Here is a 26,787-nt window from a genome sequence, read left to right on the forward strand (position 1 = left end):
AATGTGACTACCAACCAACTTACATACAGCCACCTGGTTCCTTCTATATAATTTTTAGCCATGAAATTTACAAAATGAGTCATAACAAAACTCACTCTGGAGTCCCTTTTTAGCCAGCAAAACCAACGTTGGTTAATTGTATTTAAAAATAGGTATACTGGGGCCTGGTGAGATGGCTATATGGTTAAAGGTGCTTGCTTGCAAAGTCTAATAGCCAGGGTTCAATTCCCCAGTACCCACATAAACCCAGATGCACAAAGTGGCACATGCATCTGGAGTTGATTTGCAGCAGCAGGAGGCCCTGTTGTCACCATGCTTGCTTCTCCCCCCCCAAATAAAGAAATAATATTTTTTAAAAAATAAGTATACTTTGGTTGTTAGTAGATACAGTTACATACTCTCATCACATCTAAGATATAGATATAGATATATAAAGATAGATTGATCAATAGATCAATAGATGACATAGATAGATGATTATATGTCTTCCTTTCTTTGAGGAAAATCACCTTAATTTATCATTTATTTCTCTCTTTTACTCCTCACCTTTAATATATCTTAAGAATCCTTCTACCTGTGCACTTCATATTTGTGCAGTAACTTAAACTATAGTTTACAAATAGAATTAGTTCTTAAAGGCTACATCAATGTTTTTCATAAGCTCTAAGAGAATACATAATGACTTAAAATTCTCAAGAATCATATCTCTAGTAAGTCCATATCCTAGTGGTTTGAATCGGATGTCGCCCATGAACTCATGTGTTCTGGGTACTTGGTCCCCAGCAGGTGGTAATTTGAGAGGTGGGGCCTTGCTGCAGGAGGCGGGTTGTTGGGGGCAGGATTAGAGTCGGTAAGGCCAGCCCCCATTTGCTAGAGTTTGGCTCACTCTCCTGCTGCTGTTTTCCACCTGTTACGGCAGAGGTGAGGTCTAGCCTCGGCTCATGTCATGCGTTCTCCTTGAGAATGGAAGCCAAAAGAAACCCTTCTCCCATCAGCTGCTTTTGGTCAGGGGCTTTACTCCAACCTATGAGGGTAACCACAGCACCTGCCCAAACCAAAACAAAACCAAGAGGGAAAGAATTTGGCAAGGTTCAGTATTAGGTTTTACTTTATAACTCAGCACTACTTCAGAAATTCAAGTAACTAGGACTATAGGAGCTATATCAAGAATAAGAGGGAGAGCTTTTTTTGTTTTTACTTTTGCATTCCTTAACATACAGCTTGCTAAGGGGAAAGAAATCCAAGAAATAAATGGACTTATTTTGCCCCGAATTATTTATGTAAATTGCTACATGACCTGTTTTTTTTTATAATTTCCTGTTTCTCTTTGTGCTAGATGAATTTAGTATTTTATACTACTTTCCTCTCTAAACTACTTATCATATGAAGTCCCCCCCTATGTTTCTAGCATGCATTAGAATTTCTCTACTACTCCCTGCCTTTCCTTCCTAACACTGAACTTTTTCTATTGCTAGTAAAGGATTCCTCCTTCTTCCTACTTCTCCATCCCCCACTGGGTTGGTACATCTGGGCTGGTTTCTTTTCCTTTCCTAAACCTGTAATGTTGGGCCTAAAGTCATAACTGCAGCTCTAGTTTGAAAAATAGGACTTGTGATTTTCATGTTGAAGTTTCTATTTTCTGTTTTGATTCTAGGTTCTAAGTTCTGCCAGTACAGTGTAGTACCTAATAGTACATGCAAATCTGCATTTTCAACCATTTCCTAGAGTTAGAAAATCAGAATCATCAAAGTTTTGCAAAGAATTTGAGTTTTCTAATATTTAAATGTTTGCAGCAAGTTTCATCTATGTCTGAACTTAATATTTAGTTTACAAACTATATAGTTAAATGATAAATATGTTAATCAAATAATAAGAAGCAGGCTGACTTTCAAAGATACTGGAAAGACAGAGGGAAGTGGCCTCTGAGCTCATACTAACTGGGAAACAACTCGATAGCAAAGACAGTCATTTTGTTTAACCTAGCATTTCCCAAATTTACTTGAGGATAGAATCCCCTTTTTAAATAAGGAAACTTTTCAGTATACTTTGTAGATATAAGTGGAAAGAAAGAAGATACCAGTTCTAGTCCTAGAACAAAATTAATCAACATTTTTATTCATTCAGCAAATATGTACTGAGTGACTACTTTGTGGTATGCACTATTCAAGATGCTAGCAGTATATTCATGGAAAGCACAAAGGCTTCTGTCTTTGCAGAGCTGATAGTCTAGTGGGGGAAGAAATACCATAAACATAATATGTGAGTATTACAAGGTAATAAGTGTTTCAGACAACCATGGAGTAAGGAAAGTGGGCTGGAAGTATATGGATTACAATTTTAAATATGTATATAACTTTGAGCCAGTCACTGAGACTCTTTGTACGTAATTTATGAAATGAAGAAATTAAATGATTTGGGGCTCTCTAGGCACTGTGACTTTAAACCTAATAGTTGTCATGTTACACTATGGCACTTACAGTTTATGAGTGTCTTGTTGACCATTTATAGTCACCTTAACAGAAGACGTGATGTGTTACTGCTCAGTATAATTGCTGTCAAAAGAGAGCTATGCCACTTAGACCTTTTATAATTCCATACACACACACACACAAAGCTTTAAATAAAGGGGAAAAACTTGGGCTGGAGGGATGGCTCAGTGGTTAAGGCACTTGCCTGTGAAGTGTAAGGACCCAGGTTCAATTCCCCAGTACTCATGTAAGCCAGATGTACAAAGTGGTGCATGTATCTGGAATTCGTTTGCAGTTGCTAGAGACCCTGGTGTACTCATTTATTTATTCTCTTTCCCTCCCTCCACTTCTCTCCCATCTCAAATGAATGAATAAATGAATAAATAACTGTTCCTGTTTTTGATTTGTGTGCTATGTGTGGATCTGGAGATTAAACCTAAATTTAGGACCTCATGCATGCAAGCCCTCTACCACTGAGTATATGCTCAGGCTTCTGCTCCTGTTTGTTTGTTTGTTTGTTTGTTTGTTTGTTTGTTTGTTTGTTTTGAGGTAGGATCTCACTGTAGCCCAGGTTGACCTGGAATTCACTATGCAGTCTCAGGGTGGCCTTGAACTCACAGTGATCCTCCTACCTCTGCCTCCTGAGTGCTGGGATAAAAGGCATGCACCACCATGCCCGTCTGTCTGCTCCTATTTTTAATCTAGCATATTCCTATTCCAATGAGGAGTAGGAAGTATTTGCACCGGCCACAGTTAAGCAGACCGTACCGTGCACACATGTGAACGTTGCAGCCGTGTGCACGTGCACTTCTGCCCTAGATCCTTATGTAAATAGCAGGTCTGTGACTTGCTGTTGAAATGACTTTCAGACAGTATTCCCTTGCCACATGCCCGAGCCTGGATCTCAGAATAATTAGAAGCTTTGACTTACACATCTTGGTATACAGTGTTTATGTTAATTATAAATGTCTGAAAGTTTCCTGAAACTTTTTCTCTGTAGCTTTTATTGAAGACAGACAGGAGTTTGGGAGGAGGGTTGTGGATTGTGGTCCTAAGCCTTTGATTTGCAGTCTGTCATTTTTGAAATGGAAATTAAAATCTACTTTCCCAGTCGCCTAGACGTGGTAATATATCTTTATATCCTTCATCCTGAATAAAATCTGGAATCACACAATCTTTAGTGCTTTCTAAATAAATTTCATTCTCAAGGTACCAAGTGGATGCAAAGTTTATTTGTATTAATATCTAAATACATCCTCAAGAATGAAATGGGTGTACGCAGTAACACTTACATGTTTACAGCTGCCAAGTCTGCATAGCACTTGGGCCAGTTACTGCTAAGAGCAGGCTGTATATGGCAGAGTGCGTGGACATCGCAGCTGCACTAGGCACATCTCAGGATGGACCAGAGCCTGTGAGACTCTTGAAGGCCTTTTCTGACCTGGGTCAGAGACTTTTTCTAATCCAGAGCCATTTCAGAGAGCTTAAATTTCAGAGGAACTGGGCCTGCTCCACTCCACTGTGACATGTAGGAGCCCTTTCCCACAGTTTATCTAGGCAGGGTTTTCTTCAACATGGTTATGAAGCATTTCTTAAGAACTAGCCTTCAAACTGATGTACTCCAAGGAGGGGAAGGTGGACAGGCAGGAGCAGCAGCCCTGAGGCCTGGGCTAACTACCATGGGAAATCAGTTCTGAGGCTAAGATAGAAACAATCCTGGTAGAAGATCCCTTGATGAGAGAGGAACTTCTCAATTGTAGTTGCAAGTACTTTAAGCTTTTCCTGCAGGTCAGGAGGAATATCTTTATACTTAAGGACTCGGGAGCTGCTTGAAACTTTTAAGCAATGCCTTGCATTTCATAACTTCCCCTCAGAGGAATCTGAAAAGAAAATGAATGTGCCTAAACCACGTTTGAAAAACATTCAGCTCTTATAAGGCTCAGGTGCACTTACCTTTTTGCTTTTCAAGCTCATCTGATTGGAAGCTCAAAAAAGGTAGAATTATTCCTTTCATTTAAAATAAAATGAGTACGTTTGTGTCTTTAAAGACACCATTTTCCCCTTTACTTCATTGGCTTACAAAAGTCAGTGAAGTCCAAAGTCTGATCCTCACTGAAGGCTCTGACCTACTTCTGCTTCTAACCAGATGTTTCCCAGTGTTGGCCCTTTGGCCTTGCAGACTGGGAGCTTCCTGGTGACGGGCGCGGTTCTGTGCACTGTACGCGTTTGGCCTCGCAACAGATGGAGGCCATCCTGTATGCTACATAGTGTTTGATAGTGTCTCTGCCCTCTCCCTACATGCCAGTCAGACCTTCCCAGACCTCCTGGAGGGTAGGAAAAATTGTGTCTTTTTGTTTTGCTTGACTCTCTATATATAATTAACTGCAAAACACCAGTAGATCCATAGACTGAGCTGGCTGTGCAAACTTAACTTTTTATTGTGAGTCTTTCATGCTTTGGTCATAGTCATATTTTTTTGATAACTAGCTTTTGTTACTATTGAAGGGACTTTAAAAAAATATTTATTTATTTATTTATTGGCAAGAGAGAGAGAATGGGCAAAATAGGGCCTCCAGCCACTGCAAACAAAACTCCAGACACGTGCCCCACTTTGTACATCTGGCGTACATGGGTACTGGGGAATTGCACCTGGGTCCTTAGACTTCTCAGGCAAGCGCCTTAACTGCTAAGCCATCTCCCCAGCTCCTGAAGAGACTTTTAACGAATGAGAATGTCAAAAAGTCTTATGCCACCAGGCGTCGTGGTAGAAGCCTTTAATCCCAGCACTCAGGAGGCTGAAGTAGGAGGATCACCATGAGTTGGAGACCACCCTGTGACTACATAGTGAATTCTAGATCAGCCTGGGCTAGAGCAAGACCCTACCTTGAAAAGAAAAAAAAGGCTTATCTCTATATCAGGCCTTACCCTAAGGTGCTGAGGTAGGTATGGTTGCCTGTTACAAGCTAGTTTATGATTGAACTCTCTTGATTAAGATGGTAGCCTAATTATATGAACATATGTTAAAAATATGAAAAATATTTAAAAGATCACTGTTTCATCTTAAAGGCTATGTTACTTAAATTTGAGGGACAAGAAAGGAAAATATCCATTTAAGATGAAAACTCAAGGTCTTTCCTGTTAAGCTCTACTTAGTAGATATCTGAGCTAAAATAAATTAATAGTAAATAGTAAATAAGCTAAAGAATAATGCACATCTGTGAAATCTGGGTATGTTCCACTCCCCTTAAAAATGGAAAGATTCTGCTTTTTTAGATGTAAATTAGAATCTTCCAAAGGGGAGAATCTTACATATTCTGATACATAGTCGTGCTGCATCCCCAACTAAACAGCGTAGAACAGAGATGACACCTCGCCGGTGATGAAACTCATCCCCCAGAACCAGTTACTGCATTTAGGGTAGGGAGGGAAGATGAACTAGAGTTAAGGGAGTCATGAACAAGGAGAGGATTTCCTTCAGATCAGTCCACCTTTCCTCCCTTCTGTAGGCTGCAGTACACCCCTCTTCTCTGTCAGTAGTACCCCACTTTCCTCAGGAAAACAAAAAGCATGTGAATGGGATCTCCGCTCCCTTTGTCACGCATAAGCACTCTTTTGACCCTGCTTTCTCCACTGCCATAGAATTGAGGTGTGGCGAGTATGTGTGCCGAGCAGGCGTGAGTTTGTACACCCAGTGACACAGCCTGACGAATTCCTAGAGTTAATTGAGAGTTCTTCACAAAGCTGTGCATTTTAGAACTGACAGAAATTTGGAGAGTAACTACAGGTTTATTAAGAAAGATTGTTTTAATATAGAGTAGATAATAAATGTGGAGAATTGTTTCTCCAAGAATTAAAACTCAAAAACAAAAATCTTAGCTGGTCATGGTGGCTCACAGCTTTCATCCCACCACTCTGGAAGATAAGGTAGGAGGATCGCTTTGAGTGTGAGGCTAGCCTGGCCCACAGAAAAAGAGACAAAGATTGGAGAGTGTGAAGTATATCTCCAACCCCGTGATGTAGAATGTCTAGAAGCTGCTCAGCAAGGATCTTACCAGCTAGAGACAAAGCTGGCCTCGCTCATGGCTCAAAGGAAGAAGAGCTTTTGTATCCAGCTCACTACTAACCTTTTCGTGTGAACTGTAATCTTCTGATGATTGATGAGAAGAACTCTTACTCCACTTACAAGCTAATTACTGAACAGAAGTGATTACTGACACTATTGGTAAGGAAAAAAATAGAAATAAGAATGTGGTGATTTATAGGCATGCTTGTCAGATTGCTAGAATTATTTGGTAATTTAAATGCTATGAAGATGTGTATCAAGAGGCTTATAAAATGATTCACTTGACAAACCAGTAAGGCAGAAGATCATATGATCTTTTTTGGCAATTCTGTATTTGAAGTGTTTGTCTCTTTCCTACTTTTTAGCTTGTCAAAATTCCCAAAAATGACCCCGTCAGTGAAGTACACAACTTTAACTTCTATCTGTCAAACGTGGGCAGAGACAACCCCCAGGGCAGCTTTGACTGTATCCAGCAAACGCTCTCCAGGTAAGTCTTCCCAAGGTGTGCTAAAGGGGAGCTTTCCCCTTCCTGATCACCAGTGAGTATTTAGTGAATTGTAGAGCTACTGTCTTTAAAACATATTAAAGGGGAAAGTGGGAGGAGAGGTATTACCATGGGATTTTTTTTATAATCATGGAAAATGTTAATAAAAAGAAAAGAATAATAAAAAAGAATAATAAAAAAATATTGAGTACCTATTACATACTAGAAACCGTGTTTGTCATTGGTATATAACCACAAAAGGCCAAAAATTTGAAAATAATCCCATAAAATGTGTTTTTAAAGTTTTGAGGACTTTCTGCAGTTAAACAAAAGCATCTTTTAGTAGATTCAAGGCTTACATATAAAGGTAAAAAATACGAATATATAAATATTTTGTATGTCGTCTTCCTCTTTCTCTGTGTATATCTTTGTTTTTAAAAACAATCTTTATGTAACAGCAAGCTGGAAACAAGGCATTAACCCCAGGAAAGTAATTTTACAAAAGAAGGAAAAGCGGGGTGTGGGGGGGGGAGACCAGAGTAGGCACCGCCTAGCAGAGCTGGATCCCTCACCTGGCTTGATCCCCTGGGAACAATAAGCGATTGTTTTCCTTCACTTCCCTTTGGTGGTTCTGACTGAAGGATGGCCCTTGAGTAGAGGGAGTTTATTCTGTCCCTGCGTAAGCTGAGAGGTCAAGAGCTGTTATTTGCGTGAGTGCAAGACTTTGACATTGGTCCAAAGGCCCTGGGGTACTCTGTGTTTGTGGCTTACCTGTGCAGTACTGGATTTGTGTACGCACGTGCTAGTTGAGGGAAAGCTGGACCAGGAGGCAGGATGAAACCACACACATCACTGAAAGATTCGCAGGTTTTTTTTTCCTTCCCTCCCATTTAAGGTGACCAACTTTTTACCTTGAGTATAAATTGTGATGTGCTTTTTGTTTGTTTGTTTTTGTTTTTGTTTTTGTTTTTCTGGCTTTCTGAAAATAATCTCTCTGAAAACTTTGATATGAACTGTGTATAGTATAGATTAATCTTTTATGCTCTATTCATTTCCATAGCTACTAGCTACAGGTAGTTATTTACATTTCAACTGGTAAAAATTAACATGAAATGTGAAAGTTATTGTTCATTCCCCTTAAAAATATTTTAGTCTCACAAGCCACAGGTGGTTATCACATGGATATCACAGATACAAGTCATTTCTGCCTCTGAAGGAACTTCTCTTGGATGTCACTGCAGTAGATTATTAAGGACCCTTCGTGATTGCATATGGCTGTATAGCTGGTCAGTTTGTAGCTGGGCAGAAGCAGTACTGAGCTCTCCCAGCCTGGTATGCTTTCCATACCACAAGGCTCACTGCCAGCGTCCAGTTAGTGTGCCATCCCTGAGATGCATGTCCTTAAGTATTTTATTGTAGTAGAGCATCTGACATTGACATTGAACTGAACTATGTCCCCTTAGGAATCTTATTATAAATTTTAGTCTCTTCTTCAAAACCCTATAATATAATAACTAATATGGTTTTACCTTACATAATGTATGCACTGTATGTTTATTTCTATTTTACATTTTTAGAAAAGGATTTAAGGTGACTTACAAAACTTCATGATACAGCAAGAAAACAGAAACAGAAAAAAAATATAAGAAAACTGAGAAAATGCATTAGTATTCCTTCAGATGCTTATCAAATGATGTATGTGTCGTATGTGTCTGTGGGGGGGGGGGTGAGAAAGAAGAGATGCATGGTTATAAATTAAAATTTGCCACCATGAAAATGAAAGCTCTGAAACTGTTAGTTCTCTCAGCTTGGCAAGCAAAGCTGTGTGTACTCTGGCTCTTATGACTGCCTCAGTAGTGCAGTCTCTTCAGAAAGAGAGGGCTTTCTTTTTCTAGCCCCACTGTTGCCTTAGCTTAAAGTAGATTTTCAGCAAATCCTGATCCCTTCCATGTCTCTAAACCTTACTCTTCTTGTACATAAAGTGGAGGAAATCTCACAGTCCAAATTACCTTTCAGAAATTCTTTTGTTGTTGTTGTTATTTTGAGGTAGGGTTTCTCTCTAGCTCAGGCTGACCTGGAATTCACTATGTAGTCAGGCTGGCCTCCAACTCACAGCGATCCTCCTACCTCTGCCTCCCAAGTAAGTGCTGGGATTAAAAGTGTGCGCCACCATGCCTGGCCAGAAATTCTTTAATCTATGTAGTTTGAGTCATTCAGTAATACCCACTTACAGGTGGGAAGCTGAACCAGACCAGAACAAGAGAAGGGGAACAATGGTGAGCATGCCTGAAATGCGCCAACTTTCAAGGTGATTTGAATGACTGGTGCTTCCTATCTGTAAAGGATGTCTAGCCTGCATGGACAAGCTTAGTGGTATTTTCATCTAAGATCCGTGTCTTGATCGTGGGTGATGTGCGCAGTCATCATCATGATGGGCACGAGTTCTGCTTGACCTCACTGGCTGCATTCTTCAGTGAGACACAGCGAGATGCTCAAACACAGGCTTCCTGCCACCACACCTTCACTCTTCCCTGAGAGTTAAACCTCCCTCCTCTTTCACTGGGCTTTCAGTATTCAAACACACTAAAATCTGCCTCATTTAAAAAGAAAATGGAAACAACCTCCTTTGCACACACTTCTTGCCTTCACTCCCCACCATTCCACCATAATTGTTCCCTCAAAGGGGTGGTGACCTCCTTGCCACTAAACCCAGTGCGTATTTCTAGGTTCCTTACAATTGTTGTCCTCAGGCCAGTGTTGCACAGTGTTCACTCTGCTGCCGGAAACACTGTTCTAGAGGTTTCCACTGACCGAGTACTCTTCTGTGTTTTTTACCTACTTCTGTGGCTGTTTCTTTTCAATCTCTTGTGGTCTTGTTTTCTTCCTATGACTTACGTGTTAACGATTTTCATAGTTCCGTCCCAAGGCTTTTTTCCCCTCATTCCTTCAAAGTCACTATCTTCCAACACTGTCTAACCTGCCCTTTTTGCGTTCGGTGGGCAGCTTCCTATGGCTAGTAAGCTGGACGTGATCTTCAACTTCCCTCCCCCACCCGTCCCTGTGTCTAATCACTGCTCAGATGGCGTCAGCTCTGCCCCTCCCCTAATCTCTGGAACCCGCCTACCCTCTGCATTCCAAAGGCTGTGTGTGCTCTTGCTGAGGCGCCACTGTCCGCCTGTAGCCCTTCCATGGACCCCGGACTGGTCCCAGCATTCAGTCTCACATCACTATTATAACTCATGTTTCTGCCCTCTAGATTGATCTTCCCACAACACAAATGAGATAGTGTCTGTATTCAGCATTCAGAAACCCCTAACATGACTCCCAAAGCCTGCATGAGGTGGTTTTCACTGTCTGTAGTTGTGCTTGATGGCCGTCTTTGCTGCCCCCAGCCTAGCTTTGCGCAGGTCGGTTATCTTGGTGGGGCATTCTTGTCTCCTCTCCCTGCCCAGTAACCGTACAGTCCTCTGCGAAGTCCAAGTGAAGCATTCTTCCTGGGGCTCCCCTGCTCCTTGGATTTCGTCATACTGTTACAATGTCCCATAGCAAAATTGTGTCCCATTAGAGAAGAGGTTTCTTGATTGAGGGACCATGTCTGCCTATTCCTTGTCTCAGATTTGATTTCTCTCTCATTACCCAACATGCCATACCTGCCCCATAAATAAGTATGAGATAAATGAGCTTTTTTTTTTTTTTTCTTTTTTGGTTTTTCGAGGTAAGGTCTCACATCCACTCTAACTCAGGTTGACCTGGAATTCACTATGTAGTCTCAGGGTGGCTTTGAACTCACAGTGATCCTCCTACCTCTGCCTCTCAAGTGCTGGGATTAAAGGTGTGCGCCGCCATGCCTGGCCTAAATGAGCCTTTTTATAAGTAGAATTTGTAAAGACAGTTATTAGCAATTTGAAGAAATATATATCAACTTTTATTTCTTAGTATTATAACAAAGTTACTTCCAGATCAGTGTGGAAATAGAGGATTTGAAGTATAGTGTCGTTTTCATTATTTTGTCTTTTAGTTTCTGTTAAAGCTATAGTGTTTCCTTTTAAAACATCAGTTACTGTTACTACCATGGTCCCCTGACATTAGCATATTACTGTGAAACAACACTATCTTCTGAGTCAATGTTAACATTTATTGTTTCAATGTTTTTTAAAATAATCTGCAAGAATGTTTTCTTTAATTGTTTTTCAATTATTTGCTATCTATAAATACAAGGAAGTGGCAAGTATAAATTTTATAAATTTGAGGGTACTAATAATAGAAAATATCTCATATTTGTCAGAATTTTAGCCTTATAACCAATACCTTATCAAAAATAAATAAAAATATCAAAAATAGAACTGTAGCAAGTACATTTCACTTAGTTCCAAAGCATGTATAATTTACTTTCATTGAAAGCAAAATCTTAAGCATTGCTCATGTCAGTGGTGGGTAATTTAAAAATAGTTGACTGCTAAATGAAAGTAGAACTGCAGCGTCCGTTGGGACTCTGGTCTTCAGTTCATGTACTATTTTTAAAAATTCATGGTTTGGCCTCTGAGAGCTTATTTTACCCATTCTGTTCAGAATGTTAGAGACGCGGGAGTAGCACAAAGAGAGAAATTAAGCATTTTTAAATCTTTACATTTAAAATTCATATCAGTTATTGTAGGATTGCAAACTTATTTGAGCTGCTGGTTATAGAATAATACAATTCTTGTTCACTTCTGTTGTGCAGAGTAAGGGTCATCGCTAACAAAGCCACTATCTTACTTGACAGCTCTGGAGCCTCCCAGCTTAATTGCCTGGGATTTATCCAAGATAAAATTACAGTGTGTGCAACAAATGATTCGTATCAGATGACACGAGAAAGAATGACCCAGGCAGAGGAAGAATCCCGCAATAGAAGCACAAAAGTTATCAAACCCGGTGGACCATATGTAGGTTTGTATAGACATATTTATCCTTCTCATTGATTGATTGGAGTAATTCAGCCTGGCTATAGGTAAATACTGATAATATTGACTTAATGAAAACACTGATATTTTTAGAACATCTTACATTAAGTACATAGTTTTACAAAAGTAATTTTTTCCCTTTAGACCACTGGTAAAAGCAAATTTTAAATCTTTATGACTTCCTTAATCTTGAATCTTCTGTTGGCTATTATTATTTTGTAATACTGGGATCTGGTCATGTTATTATGTGAGGTTTTAACAGTGGAACCGTTGTGTTTTCTTTGTCATTAGATGATGTAATTTCAATGATAAGGTTCTCGTTTTTCATTTTTATTAAGTTGTTTGGTTTCTTGTTTTTGTTTTTTGAGGTAGGGTCTCACTCTAGCTCAGGCACACTTGGAACTCACTATGTAGTCTCAGGGTGGCCTTGAGCTCACGGCAATCCTCCTACTTCTACCTCCGGAGTGCTGGGATTAAAGGCAGGTGCCACCATACCCTGCTTTGTTAAGCTATTTTTAACAGCAAAATCTACTAGACAGATTTCCGAGTTCATAATCTCATTGTTACAGATTTTGCTTATATTTTCAGAGGATTGTGGAACAGTAACGAATTTTTACTGTAAGATATAAAATACGCTGATGACACAGCATTACAGCAAGACAGTAGGGTGACCCTGGTTCCAGTTGTCACCCTTGTCCTCACGTGCCCCAGTCACCACCTCCGTCATCTGCTCTCTCGCATGCGCATCCGATGGAAATTAGACCAGATGGGCAAGAGGAGTGTCTGTGAGCAGTGTCCTGAGCAACTTGATGAAGTTAATTCACAGTGCCTGTGAGCAGGAATAGAACAATAAAGAGTAAGGATGACCTGTCTGGCTCCTTGATCAGCTTCACAACTCAAGCGGCAACAGCGAAACGCTACTGACTTGGAAATGCCCATGCTTTCAAAACCAGTCCCTCACAGAAACGAGCCCCTTTCATCAACATCTTCCAGGGTTCGCATGTGACTCTGCTTCTGTACAGCTTGAGAGGCTCCACTAGTATTTTTAATAAGTGTTTCTCTGGAACACAGCCAGGGCTCCTGGGGCTTGGTGCTTAGCTTAGATACTTTTAGTTTGGTTTAACAACAATTCATGATGTCCCCAGGTATCTGTGCCCCAGGGCACACTTCCCTGCCTACTAAATTACCAGTGACGAGACTTTTTACCTTCTCTTTTCTACTCGGTGAAGTAGCAACTTCCAGCCTTCTTTCTCTCTCCTCTCCAACCTCATAAGTAACTTAGTTAGCTGTCCATGCTACTAGGCTACATCGTACAGTACATTTTTTTAAAAATCCACACAGTCATCCACACTTACATTTTAAGCACAAGCTATGAATTATCTATCACTTTCTGAAAGAATTGTTTTAATGTGTGGTGTGCATGGCAAAGTAGTCAATGCAGCAAATCATTAAAATGACTCTTTCCTCCCAGGAAACTAGCTGAAATCTTGCCATGATCTTTTCTAAAGATTAAAGATCGTCCATGACTACTGGCTGTACTTTTCTGCCACGCAATCCTTCAGTGTCCCCCGTGTTGATGACCTGTTTCTGTTCTAGCAGGGTCATGACCACGTGTAGTCATTTACAGCACACACACCAAACTTCTCTGAGTTTCTGCTTTGTGGTCACGATTGTTGTCATTGTTTTCGAGACACTCAGTCTGTAGCCCAGGCTGGCTTGGAATTCACTGTGTAGCCAATCTGTCTTCAAATTCATAATCTGTCTAGGCTTGTCTAGTGCTAGGATTACAGGCAAGAGCTACCACACCCAACCTATACAACATACTCTTTAACATCCAGAATCCCACAAGAGTACCTTAGAGTTTGCAGAGTTTCTTATAGGGAGTTTTTTAATGTTCTGTTTTTATTTATTTATTTGAAAGAAAGAGGTGGGCGGGGGGGGGGGGAGAGAATGGGCATGCCAGGGAATCCAGCCCCTGCAAACGAACTCCGGACACGTGCTCCATCTTGTATCTATGGCTTATGTGGGTCCTGGGGAATCAAACCTGGGTCCTTTGGCTTTGTAGGCAAGCGCCTTAACTACTAAGCCATTTCTCCAACCCTCTCATAGGGATTTCAAGTTATATATTCTTTTTTTTTTTTCAAACTTAAAAGGGATTTATTTGTGATTTCCTATATATTTAGCTTGTAAATAGAAGACTGTAAATGTATTAAGAGACAATTTCTCTTAAAGTTTTCATTGTGTTTCACTTCAAGTACTACACAAGTTAAAATCTGATAAAGGATTTACATTCGATTATCTGAAACTCCCCATCTCAGACTTTTATTTTTAATGTGGTAGGTGACTTCATTTCCATTAATATCACTAGCAGGAAAGTCTCTCTTATGGCTCCTAGGACTTCCATTAATTAGTGTGCATACAGTTTTCATTCTCTAGGTCGTTGTCATTGTCATTGCTATCTTCATCACTTTCTACAGGGATTCAATTTATATATTCTTTATAGATGATCACAAAAAATCTGAAGTTAACAAAGTTTCAATTAGACCCAAATTCTGTGTCTCCCATTTAGAACGAGTGTTCTTTCCTCTGAACATGCACCAATCCCTGTCATCCCATCTTCCTTAGCCTTTTCCTACCAGCCTGTTCTCACTGCCCTGGCCACTCACCGTCACAGCACAATGCTCTTCTCTGCTCTAAAATCTTGCCATTAACCTCCTCAGCCATTTTTCTCTAGGTCACCTAGCCCAACTCCTTTTAACTTGACTTAATGTGGCCTGTATCTGAACCCTTTAATTACTTGTATCATTCCTCTCTGGACTGCCTCTAGCTCCTCGCCTCACATTTCCAAACTGGACAGGCTCCTCTGAATAAAAAGCTGGCCAGCTCTGGAGCCCTTAGTGTCCCAACTGAATTTTCTGTTGCTTCATTTTTACTGGATTTTGATATGGTAGCTATTTTTATATGTCTGCTTTTGCTTTTTCCAATTTCTTAAAACTAGCTCAGTTCTTTACAATGTTGGTCTGTCGACCTGTAATTCTAATATTACCTGGTACTTACTGAACGTTCACTGCCCATAAGACATGGGACAGCACTTTACATGTAGCTCCACATCTAAATCTCATAATTACGAAGGAGGTTATGACTATCTCCTCATTTTGTATATTGGGTTTTTAGGCTCAGGAGACAGCAGATGATGTAGGCATGTCCTCATGGGCAAGTTGTGTGCTCTTCCTGAACAACAGGAATCACCTATTTAGTTCATAATTGACCATGCCATGTAGCATGGCACAGAAAGCTCACCTATGCCAGCCTGAGTACCTGCAGAACAAGGTTTCTTTCGGTAGTGTCAGCCTGGGTGGAGGCAAGTGAGAATAATGCTCATCCCACTGTGGTATGGCCTGATGCCAGACAGGCCTCTGCCAGCTAAACTAGGGCACAAGCCAAGCTTAAAGGATAAAGTTTGTACTTTTAGGGGTCTGGGAGTCAACTGGCCTAGTTTCTTGGAATATGAGTTCTACAATCTTCTGGCAGGTTTAATAAAGCAAACTCCCAGAGTGGGAGGGAACATCCAGAGGCATTGCCCCTCTCCCCAGTGACCGACTGCTGCTCTCGCAACTCAGACCCCACACCTGCATGAGGACCACCCACATCCTGGCCGTCCCACAAGGAGGGTCCTCAGTAGAGAGGGTGTAGGGAAACGATGGTACCAGTACATGATGTGTCCATACAAAGTTTCTACTAAAAAGAAAGGAGACCCTGGGTGTGGTGGAGCACACCTTTAATCCCAGCACATGGGAGGCAGAGAGAGGTAGGGGGATCCCCATGAGTTCCAGGCCAGCAGGTTTCAGATCAGCCTGGGCTAGAGACCCTACTTTGAAAAGCCCCCCCCCCAAAAAAGGCAAATCCTATTTGCATAGAAGAGGAGCCAAAGATATTGTTACCTAAATATTATTTCTCCAGTAATATTTCTACTTCTGGTCATGACATTTGTGTCAGTGGTTAATATTATGTTATTACAGCTCCTCCCCTTTGCTTAAAAAAAAAAAAAACACTAGTCATCATCATGTCTACTTGTGTAGTATCGTAAGTCTGCTTATGGACTCCTGTATGAAGTCTAGAATCTTCTTGAATTTCAATTCATTTTAGGTATTGATATTTTTAGTCTGATATATAAAATAGCTCAGCTTATCTAATACCTAAAATTTTGTTTCAGTTTCTCCACCTTCCTTATTTTTGATGAGTTAGCATATATTTTAGTAATGAGACGAATCATTAAACCTGTTAATTTTATCAAATCTTAAAGAAAGGGTAACTGAACTAGATAACATCCAAGGTCCTTTTGTAGCTCTTAACATTTTGGTGTCTGTTAAGCATATATATTTTGGTAGTGAACCTTTGAAAAAAGAATGGTCACAACTGCTAACTGGTAGAGATGGAGCCCATTAAGGTAAACTAGCAGAGTGACCGTCGCAGCCCTGCTGGTGTTTCTGAAGCTTCGAATCTGTGTTGCAAAGGCTCTGTTCAGTTCCCATTGAAGAGGAAAACAATGTAGAAGATGGCCACAGTCTCTGCTCTTCTTGTGATCACCTGTTTTTACATCTTCTTTCAGGTCATTGACTCAGATCCATTAGCCTGAGGTTTAAATCTTTTTATTGTTTTCTTTTCTGAGTCAGGTTCTCACGCAGGCTGACCTGGAACTCACTCTGGAGACCAGGCTGGCCTCCTACCTCAGCCTGAAATTTAAGGTGTGTGACACCATACTTCAGCCTTTAAGGCACAAGTACCATCCCGTATTGAACAGAGGAGCTAAAAGTGGACTCCTTGTTATGAAAAACTATGACGACTCAGATATAGTCAGTCCCACATCACCCTGCCTGTTGGTACCACTGCTGCTGTTTATAAAGGAGCCCAGGGAATTGATTAACAGTTGGGCCTGGGAAGAGAATTAGGTTTTCCCGTAGGCTTTATTAAAAGCTTTTTTGAGGGCTGGAGAAATGGCTTGGCGGTTAAGGTACTTACCTTCAAAGCCAAAGGACCCAGGTTCGACCCCCCAGAACTGACATTAGCCAAATGCACAAGGGGGTGCACGTGTCTGGAGTTCGTTTGCAGTGGCTGGAAGCCCTGGTGTGCCCATTCTCTCTCTCTCTCTCTCTCTCTCTCTCTCTCTCTCTCTCTCTCTCTCTCTCTCTTTCTCTCTTTCTCCCTCCCTCCCTGCATATTTCTGTATCTCTCTCAAATAAATAAATAAAATATTTTAAAAGCCTTTTGAGGCAAATATTAAAAATAAAGCTGTGCTGTCCACTTGGAAGCTGGCATCTTCCTGCTTTACTTTTTCTTTCCCTAGCATCTCAATTCTATAAACATCTGTGTCACTAAATGGTTTTTTGGTGGTGGTGGTTTGTTTTTTTCACGTGTAGCTTGTCATTCCTTAAATATGAGTTCTCTTTCCTGGTTGAATTAGACATAGAAAGTTTGAGAATCCAGTAAGCGAGTGATGTTTGAGTATAAGTCAGTGGTCCAGTGTTCTTGCATTGTTCATTCAACACTCAAAGAAATGGTTACTTCATGACTGGCTGTCTGAAAGAAAACTGGAGTGAGGGTATCAGCAGGTGAGGGTCCTCAGACGAAGGGAAGGCTGAGCACTGGGCCTTCCTTGAGACTGTTCTCCCTCACCAGACTCGAATTTCTCATCAGACGTCACACTTATTTCCCTCATATGGGCACGGTTGGCCTCCTCTATTGGTTTCCTCCATGCTTGCTTCTGGGAAGATGAGGGTGAATGAAGCGCACGATGGAGCCCTTCTGAGGCAGGATTGAGGGGGACCAGAAGCACAGAGGCCAGGCAGCTGGAACCTGTTCACGTCTCTCGCTGGCGTGAATTCATTCTGAATGCCTGGACCGTAGTAGTGTGGTCCGGAAGAGTAGAGTAGGTTCCTTTTCTGCAACTATTGGCCAGGGCTGGGGAAGTCTGGAATATCTAGCATCTCTAAATTTTTGTGATACTGTTTTTCCCCAAACACAACAGGCTTGCCTTCACATTTTCACCTTAAGAGATCTCAGCTTGTCCTCAGACCCGCCTTCTGCGGTGTGGGAGCATCTGGCTTGGGCTGCTGCCCCCCACTAGCCATCAGTGCCGAGGGCTGCGCGGCCGGGGTGCAGCGCGGCCTGACCTCACGCCGCGCCCCCCGTCGCCGGCGTCACTGAACTCACTCGCTAAGTGAGCACTTTGCTCTTCAGCTGTCCCACTGAAAGCCTCAGAGTTCTTTTCTGTGACATGGAGACAAGACACCTTTTCAGGTTGCCATGAGACTCCACGTCACCTGGTGTACTGCCCCTAGCACTGCTCCTCCTTGATTGGCTCATGGTAAATATGAGTTCCTTCCCCAGCTGACAGCGACCCAGCTATTTTTTTAATTATAAACATATAAGCCAGGCCTAAGTATCTCGATAACTGTAACTTGATGTGACAGTTTTTCTTATCACTAGGCCGCATCCCCTTAGTGTTGAGTTCCTGTTGTGTGGTAGTTTGATCTGATATTTGCCAGCACTCACATCCAAATTATAAAGAAGTATACTAACTAGCAAACATTTTCTGAGAACATCTGTCCTTTTTCCCCTGCCTGAGGTAGTATGGTATCCAAACACTTACGCCCTCTGACCAGCATTACTCTAGTCAGTACAGTTTCTGCCTCAGTCAGCTGATTCGCCCATCATAGAGACAGTTTCTCCTTACCCATTGTGTCTACGTTCCAGCCTTGTTCCTGATGCATTTGCCCAACATCGCATAGCATTGCCAGTTCTCCCCCGTCTATAACCAGAGGGCACACATGAGCTAAAAAGATTCTACCCCAGATATCTTAAAAAGAGAGACATTGGTCTTTTCTGCTACTTTCTGTTCCTTCAGCAAGGAATAATTTCTGAGGTTGTCGGTGACCAGCCATGTCTGGATAATTTTCACAGACACAGTACCCAGGTTGCTCTACCCCACGCGTTTTTTAAAAGTAGCCACTTGTCAAGGATCAGTTTTCAGTACAAGCAGAAAACGAGTGACCTGCACGGATGCCCCCAGCCCTGTAAAAGTTACGAGAAGGCCTCTGACCCACCCGCGCACTTTCAGCTCTACAGAGGGCGGAATGTTAGTCTGACCCTTTTGATCACAGATTGTTGGTTGGCAGTTGTTGAGTGGGTGGTTGGCTGATTTTGGTTCTTAACTCCCCAAATTTGTTACGGCCTGCTGCAGGAGTGTCAGTAGGGGCCACCTGGCGGGATTTCAGGCCTCGCCCTGTGGCTTCTGCACCTGTGGAGTCGGGGCAGTATCGCCCCAGTTAGCAAGAGTGAGCCCTCAGTAAGGCCCAGCAGGTGTCTCACACTTCTCCATATTCACTCTATTCATGTCCGCTTTTCAAAAATGGTCTAAGCATGTAAATTATTCCCACTTAACATCAAATAGCCTACAATCTAAAAAATGTCTAGCCAGGCGTGGAGACACACGCCTTTAATCCCAGCACTCTCAAGGCAGAGGTAGGCAGATTGCTGTGAGTTCAAGGCCACCCTGAGAATACATGGTGAATTCCAGGTCAGCCTGAGATAAAGTGAGACCCTACCTTGAAGAAAAAGAAAGTCGAGTCTGTTGATGTAGTTTGTGTCAGCAGTTAGTACTCCTGTGTATACCATTTATTACAAAAAGGGATTCCATCAAAAATTCCCACTACATGTTTCAGGCAGTTTAGTTAGAATGCTTCCTGTTTGTATGTCCCCTTGAAGTTGAAATAAAATGGCCTTTGTTCCCTCTAGAAACCAATAGGTACCTAAGCCAGAGTTGTGGAATCCAAAATGCTCGTTATGTTGTAACCCACAGACGTGTGACAGTGTCTTTTCCACTGGCCCTTAGGGAAGAGAGTGCAGATTCGGAAAGCACCTCAAGCCGTCTCGGATGCAGTGCCTGAGAGGAAAAGGTCAACCCCCATGAACCCTGCAAATACAATTCGAAAGACACATGGCGGCACTGTTTCCCAGCGGCCGTACAGGGACAGGGTCATTCACTTACTGGCACTAAAGGCCTACAAGAAGCCTGAGCTGCTTGCCCGACTGCAGAAAGATGGTGTCAATCAAAAAGATAAGAACTCCTTGGGAGCAATTCTGCAACAGGTGAGGACTTTTGGAGAGAGGTACTTGTGTGTGCCCTCTTGCGGGGTTCACTTCAGAGTGCTTTTGTTGGTAATATTATAACTACTTATAGATACATTTCAGTCATTTTGATAATCCTATATAAAATACAACTATTGGATTTTAGCTTAAAACATTTTTTTTTAAGACAAATTCTTGCTAAGTCTCTTAGGCTTGCTTCAAACTTGCTATGTAGCCCAAGCTGACCTCAAACTCACCTGTCTTCCCACCTTGGCATTCTGAGTCCTGGAACTGTAGACATACACTATCATGCCAGGCTTAAAATATCTTTTTAAAGCATTTACTTTAAAACCAGATGAAACATGGATATTGTCTTTATTTAGGTTAAATAAATTTTGCTGTGACTTCCTTAAGAAGTAAGTATGAAGTTTTTGTTATCTGCTCATAGTCTTGAATCACCTGCAGTCTTGCCTTAATTTTTGCTGGCTTCTGTGTATAGGGAAGGTTGTGTGGGATACTCTAGTGGGCTTTGGTTGGTGTAAGCACGACACTTATGCCAACTAAGTAGGTTGTCTCCCAGCTTTCAAGTTCTTGAGTTTTTATGACTTTGCCTTTTTGGCCACTGGGTATGCCTAGATTGGTCAGTTACTTGTCTGCAACAAAAGGTATGAGTGTGTAAAATATTAGCTATGAACATTTAGTTACCTTATAGTCACATTTCAGTGTAAAGTAGGCCATTATTTTTATTGACAACAGTAGCCTGTCCAATTGTAACTTCCTGTGCTTTTCATACTTCAGGTTATAAATGTTAATTAGCATTCTGATCCATCATAAATAGTGGTCCATCACTTTATTTTTTCTAAAGCAATGACATTTCCAAATTGTTCTTAAATCTCACCACTGAAAAATGCCTATTTTCATCTGCTACTTGAAAGATAACACTGTTAAGCCTATTTTCATTAATTATCTTACATTCAAGACAATGATGTTATGAAAGAATAAAACCATCATATGCATGTCAGGATCATCCAGTCCCTAAACATCCTCATCAGTCTCAATGATCTTTATTAAATTCATTGAGCACCTTTGTAGACAATTTAAATCCATATGTCATATATCAGTTTTTAAAGCTCAAGAGAACAAATTAGGTGTTGGAGAGATGGCTTAGCAGTTAAAGTATCTACCTGCAAAGCCAAAGGATCCCGGTTCAGCTCTCCAGGACCCATGTAAGCCAGATGCACAGAGGGCATCTGATTGCAGGGGCTGGAGGCCCTGGTGCGCCATTCTCTCCCTCTCTCCCTCCCTCCCTTCCTCCCTCAATCTCTTTCTCTCTCTCTGCTTCTTTCTCTCAAATAAATAAATAAAAATATTTTTAAAAAATTAAAAATAAAAGAGAACAAATGAGAGAAAAGATGGGTGCGTGTGTGTGTTCAGTCTTACATTTGGGGAAGTGGGAAGAATCAGGTTACATATCACAAAATACTTGACAAAGTATTTACCTTACTAAAACAAGGGTGTGGGTAGAGGACATCAAAATGATGGAGAGTAGCCTCATCAAAGCTACTGCTGTACATGTCAATAGTTTTATGAGAGAGGGAGAGAGTAGACAGACAAGACATAAAAATGGATGTGCTTGACTCATAAGCAAGCAGATAAGAGAGTAATTTATTTGGTTATTTGTTAAGACTCTAGAATATACTCTCATCCTGGCTTTGCATTTGCGTATAGCAGAATTCTACCCCAAACTAGCCAAATCTAAGTATCTGAAGGTAGGACCTGGGCACCAATATTATATAAATCACTTGAGCAATTCAAATGTGTAACATGAGCAACAAACCGCCAGCCTAGTGAAAACACATAGCACTGCAGAGGCACGAACTATGTGTCAGACACTGTGTGTGCTGTACATTTCATGCACGATTTCATTTACTCTTCACAAGGAAGCCAACAGAATTACATTGAGAACTTGGACTTAAACCACTTACCTAACAGCTAAGATAACATGATTTTTACGCCAATGAAATGGACCAAAATTAGACATGAAAGGAAAGGAATATAAAACACAATACACAAATCATCCCCAAAATTGGTTATTTTGTCTCTAGCTGCTAAACCTGTTAGCTAAAATGGTCAGTCTTTCTTTCCTGTGCTGATAGAGATACTTGCTGAATTGTTACTTACATAGTAGTTTTCAGTAGTGCATTTTTTAAATTAAGATGACTTTTCCCCAATAAAACCATATTGTGTCTTAATTTAAGTTTTTTTTTAAGGGGTCAGGACAGTTTAAGGTAGGATTTCACTCCAGCTCAGGCTAACTTGGAACTCACTCTGTAGTTTCAGGCTGGCCTCGAATTTACAAGCCATCCTCCTATCTCTGCCTCCCAAGTGCTGGGATTAAAGGCATGTGCCACTACAGCTGAAAACTATTACTAAGCTACTATACATTGGTAAAACTTCCTTTTTCTTACAATTTTTCATTAAAAAGTATGATGTATAATAAAGTTCAAAAGTCAGAAAAGCAACTAGATAAACCTAATGAAGTTCTCCTTCAGCTTAACATTGGATATTTGCTTCAAGTTCAACATTCATTTCATTCAGCTCAATTCATTAAGAATAGTTTGTGCTGTATATCTATGAATTCAATCAATTGTAAATCAAAATATTTTTTAAAAATTGCATGTGTACTGAACATACATTTTTTTCTTGTCATTATTTCCTAAACAATAACTACTATTTAACATTTATATTATATGAGCTGTTATAAGCAACCTAGATATTATTTATAGTAGATGGGAGAATACATAATTTTATATAAGGGACTTGAACATCCAGGTATTTTGACACCCTTGGGGTCCTAAAACCAGTCCCCTGTGAAAACCAAGGGGTGACTGCACTCAGCTGCACCAGGTGGCACTCTGAATGCTGGAATCCCAGAGTTACCCCACCGGACAATCCTAGTCTCCAAAAGCGTAGCCATTAGATCAACTCAGTAGGATGGGGAGTTGAGAGGAGCTGGGTGAGAGGTCTTCTACCCACAGAGGACACCTCACTTCAGGAACCTCTTCTTTAGTTGGATACCTGTTAGCTGAAATGAAGAGCCAGAGATTAAATGAGTCATTTCTGGAATCTGGTGAAAGAGAAGGCTCAAGACAGAGGAGGAAAGAATAGAGGCCAAATCCCAGAGAACCTTTCTAGGTCAAGGGTAAGAAATTCGAGCTGTATCTTAAGTGAGATGAGAAGTCAAACAAATCAGACTTTTGTGACAAGCATGGTTACAGAGTGTGGGTAGAGGGGGAGAATGAAAGGGAGTAAAGTGAGTTGACTGCAGAAATCCAGATGTGAAGTATTGGTTGCTTGGTTTAACAGATATGTAACTTTTGTTTTACTTTGACCAGAAAATATGTATTTGGAAAAAAAAAGCTTCCCTCTTTTTTCCCCCTATTATGGATTTACTTGATTAGAAATTTGATAAATGCAGTAGCCATGGGAAGGGGACATTGAGCTCCACATAGAAAAGTTTCATTGCATGCATTTAACTTCCCCACATGAAATGAATGGCATGTATTGAGATCTGACATGCAAAACTAGTCACTCCTTTTGAACCAATTGGTTAATTATTTTCTTTAAATCCTAAATATCACTTGTTTTAGGTAGCCAATAAAAGTATCTAATGCTGTGTTTTTACACTCTACCCCAGGTGGCCAATCTGAATCCTAAGGACCTCTCCTATACTCTAAAGGAGTATGTGTTCAAGGAGCTGCAGCGAGACTGGCCAGGGTACAGTGAAGCAGATAGGCGGGCGTTGGAGTCGGTGCTCTCTAGGTAAGCTTGTTTTTTGCCCCTTTGTAGAAATGATGCATATAAGTTAATCGTTTTAGTTGTTGCTATTTTAGTGATGTGGTAGGAAAGTGACATGCAGTTTTCTATTATGAGCTTTTCTACGTGCTCTTCATTACCTCAAATGTGCATGTCCTTTACAGAAAACTAAACCCATCTCAGAATGCCGCTGGCACTAGCCGTTCGGAATCTCCCGTATGTAGTGGCAAAGATGCTGCGTCCTCTCCTCAGGTACGTCGCAAGGCTGCAAAACCACAGGCCTGCCCTGACAGCTAGCCAGGCCCTTGACTTACATGTGAGGAAGGAGACAAAGCCCACCCGGGACTCTTCCCTGCTGCCTAAGTGCTTGTCAGAGAACTGAACACATGCCTTACTTTCCCACGTTTCAAAAGTCACACTTCACTGTAAGAACATCTGCTTTTCCATTTGTCACAAACTAGAATTGTTCTCCAGTCTCATGGAATCCTTAGCATATATAGGAAATTAAAGATTTTAATTCTAATTTTTATATTTAATTTTCTCTAAAACGTGTTCTAGAAGAATATTCTTGGGAAAGTATGTTTGCAATGAGCAAATAAACAGAACACGTTGACAATTGTGTACGTGTTTTCCTCAAGCTCTTTTTAGTTTGATTGTAATCAGAATACTCCCGTCAGGCCCTGCTCCAGTCTGGCTTCCTCTCCGTGAGTTTCCGTGTTCTGCGTGCTTCAGGCAGGCAGTGGGGAAGGCCTGCCTGTCTGCAGGACTGCTGATACAGGAGCTCGTCTCTGTACCCGCCGCTAAGAATTAGAGAGAAGCACACAGATGTGTGGAGAACACCAAGCAGACCCTGTACAAATGCTAGTCATGTGTCAGAAAATGTCAGCAATCTGTTGTGAGGAATGCAAGGGAGAAAGAATGAGCAGTTCTGTCTTGGCTGCACATTATCTGTGGAAGCTTTATTTAACCCCTACTTCTGTGAAACAGCTTCTACTCTCATCACGTCATATACCAGATACCAAATAAATGAGCCTAAGTTAAAGTAACGGGTGGGTTATTTTCTGTTTTGTGTTTGTGAAATGTATGTGGGTGTACGAAGGAACACGGTCACGACATGTGTGCTCGGGCATATGGGGGCCAGAGGTCAGCCTTGGTTCTTCTCCACCATACGCGTTGAGAATATGGTCTCTCACAAAACTCAGAGCCCACCCATTGGGCTAGTCTAGCTGGCCAGGTTGCCCCAAGGATCCTCATTTCCTCCCAAGTGCTGGAATTATAGGCAGCCTGCCACACCCACTCGGCACTTACATGGGGTCCGGCGATCTAAATTCGGGTCCTCACACTTTCACAACAGGCACTTGCCTGACTAAACCATCTCCCCAGCCTCCTATTATTTTCTTTCAAGCCAAAATGCAAAAAAAAAAAAAAAGTGTGGCTTATATGCTTTATACTTTTCAACTGTTGAGTTTCCTTCATAGCAATCACAAAACTATTATTATTGCTGGGCTGAGCTAATATTACTTGATTTTAAGGCACTTGTACATCATTTTAATGAGCGAGTTCTGGAGACTTGGTGTAGTAGATTGTGAACAGATGCCTAAGGAGGCAGAACTGCAGTGAGAAAGACACTGCTGTAAACGTGATGGCCGCTTCACTCCGTGGCCCGCGGCAGTCCTGACGGGAGCACTGGAACGCTTCAGGCTTGCCCTTTACCTAGCCTCACTAGGGCTCAAATGCTACGCGTTGCTCTCTTCTCATTGGCTAGAACTAGGTCAGCCATGGCCAGCAGTGAAGACTGGCTGCTCTGCTCAGTACTTCCTGAGTGGTCTAAGCCCCGGAAGTCAGCACAGCATAGCAACCTAGTGGGAGGCTGTAAAATCAGAAAGATTGACTCAGCCTTACAAGAAGTGCTGAAGTGTCCAGATGCTGCTTTTGATGTAAAAAGTGAAATTTATTTTACTTTTTGCTTGCTGTTGTTAGTTTGGGGCTATTACAGGAATTGAGGGGGGATGTTTTTGTTTTGGGGTGTTTTTTTTTTTTTTTGCTTAATCTAGGAGACACTTTAGTATGAATAAATTTGCCTAATTGTTTAACCAATGACACACATATATTGAATTTATTCAATTTTAATGCAATTCTCACTTTCCTCTTGTCCACTCAGAAACGGCCTATGGATTCCGATTTCATCGATCCTTTAATGAATAAAAAAGCCCGAATATCTCACCTGACAAATAGAGTACCACCGACCTTAAGCGATCACTTGAACTCCACCGGTGAGAAGTCTGCTGCCAGCCTCCTGCCCCCGCCTGCAGCTGCGGCCGCCCCCACTCCCTCACCGCTGCCTTCCGCCCGCCTCCCTGTCTCCAACCCCCCTCAGACTGTAAACTCCAACTCCAACTCCCCTAGCACTCCAGAAGGCCGGGGGACTCAAGACCTGCCTGTTGACAGTTTTAGTCAAAACGGGAGCATGTATGAGGACCAGCAAGACAAATATACCTCTAGGACTTCTCTGGAAACATTACCCCCTGGCTCAGTTCTACTAAAGTGTCCAAAGCCTATGGAAGAAAACCAGTCAATGTCTCACAAAAAGTCCAAAAAAAAGTCTAAAAAACACAAGGAAAAGGACCAAACCAAAAAGCAGGACATTGAGACTCTTGAGGAAAAGGAGGAAGACCCTCAAAGAGAAGAAATTGCCAAGATAAAAAACTCCAGTCCAAATCCCAGTGAAGGTATTGTACATTTGAGCTTTTTGTTTGTTTGCTTTGTAGAGCTTGGTGCTGTCAATTTTAAATGATGTTTATAATTAGTAATGCTTCTTAAGTAAATGACATTCTATTAAGTCCATTTCTTTCTTTCATCTTACAACTGCCATTTCAGTCTCTCTTTAGC

General features: G+C 41.3%; 1 protein-coding gene across 1 annotated transcript in view; it reads left to right on the top strand.

The window, feature by feature from the left end:
* Positions 1–26,787, top strand: part of Ell2 (elongation factor for RNA polymerase II 2) — a 75,997-nt gene that overhangs the window by 38,074 nt on the left and 11,136 nt on the right. Inside the window, exons 4-9 of the mRNA XM_045133391.1 lie at positions 6,897–7,018; positions 11,778–11,941; positions 19,847–20,103; positions 23,780–23,904; positions 24,063–24,150; positions 26,060–26,627. Of these exons, the coding sequence (XP_044989326.1) occupies positions 6,897–7,018; positions 11,778–11,941; positions 19,847–20,103; positions 23,780–23,904; positions 24,063–24,150; positions 26,060–26,627 (1,324 nt within the window). The remainder of the gene's footprint in view (positions 1–6,896; positions 7,019–11,777; positions 11,942–19,846; positions 20,104–23,779; positions 23,905–24,062; positions 24,151–26,059; positions 26,628–26,787) is intronic.

The sequence above is a fragment of the Jaculus jaculus genome, chromosome 14 (assembly GCF_020740685.1).
Source record: "Jaculus jaculus isolate mJacJac1 chromosome 14, mJacJac1.mat.Y.cur, whole genome shotgun sequence".
Classification (NCBI taxonomy): domain Eukaryota; kingdom Metazoa; phylum Chordata; class Mammalia; order Rodentia; family Dipodidae; genus Jaculus; species Jaculus jaculus.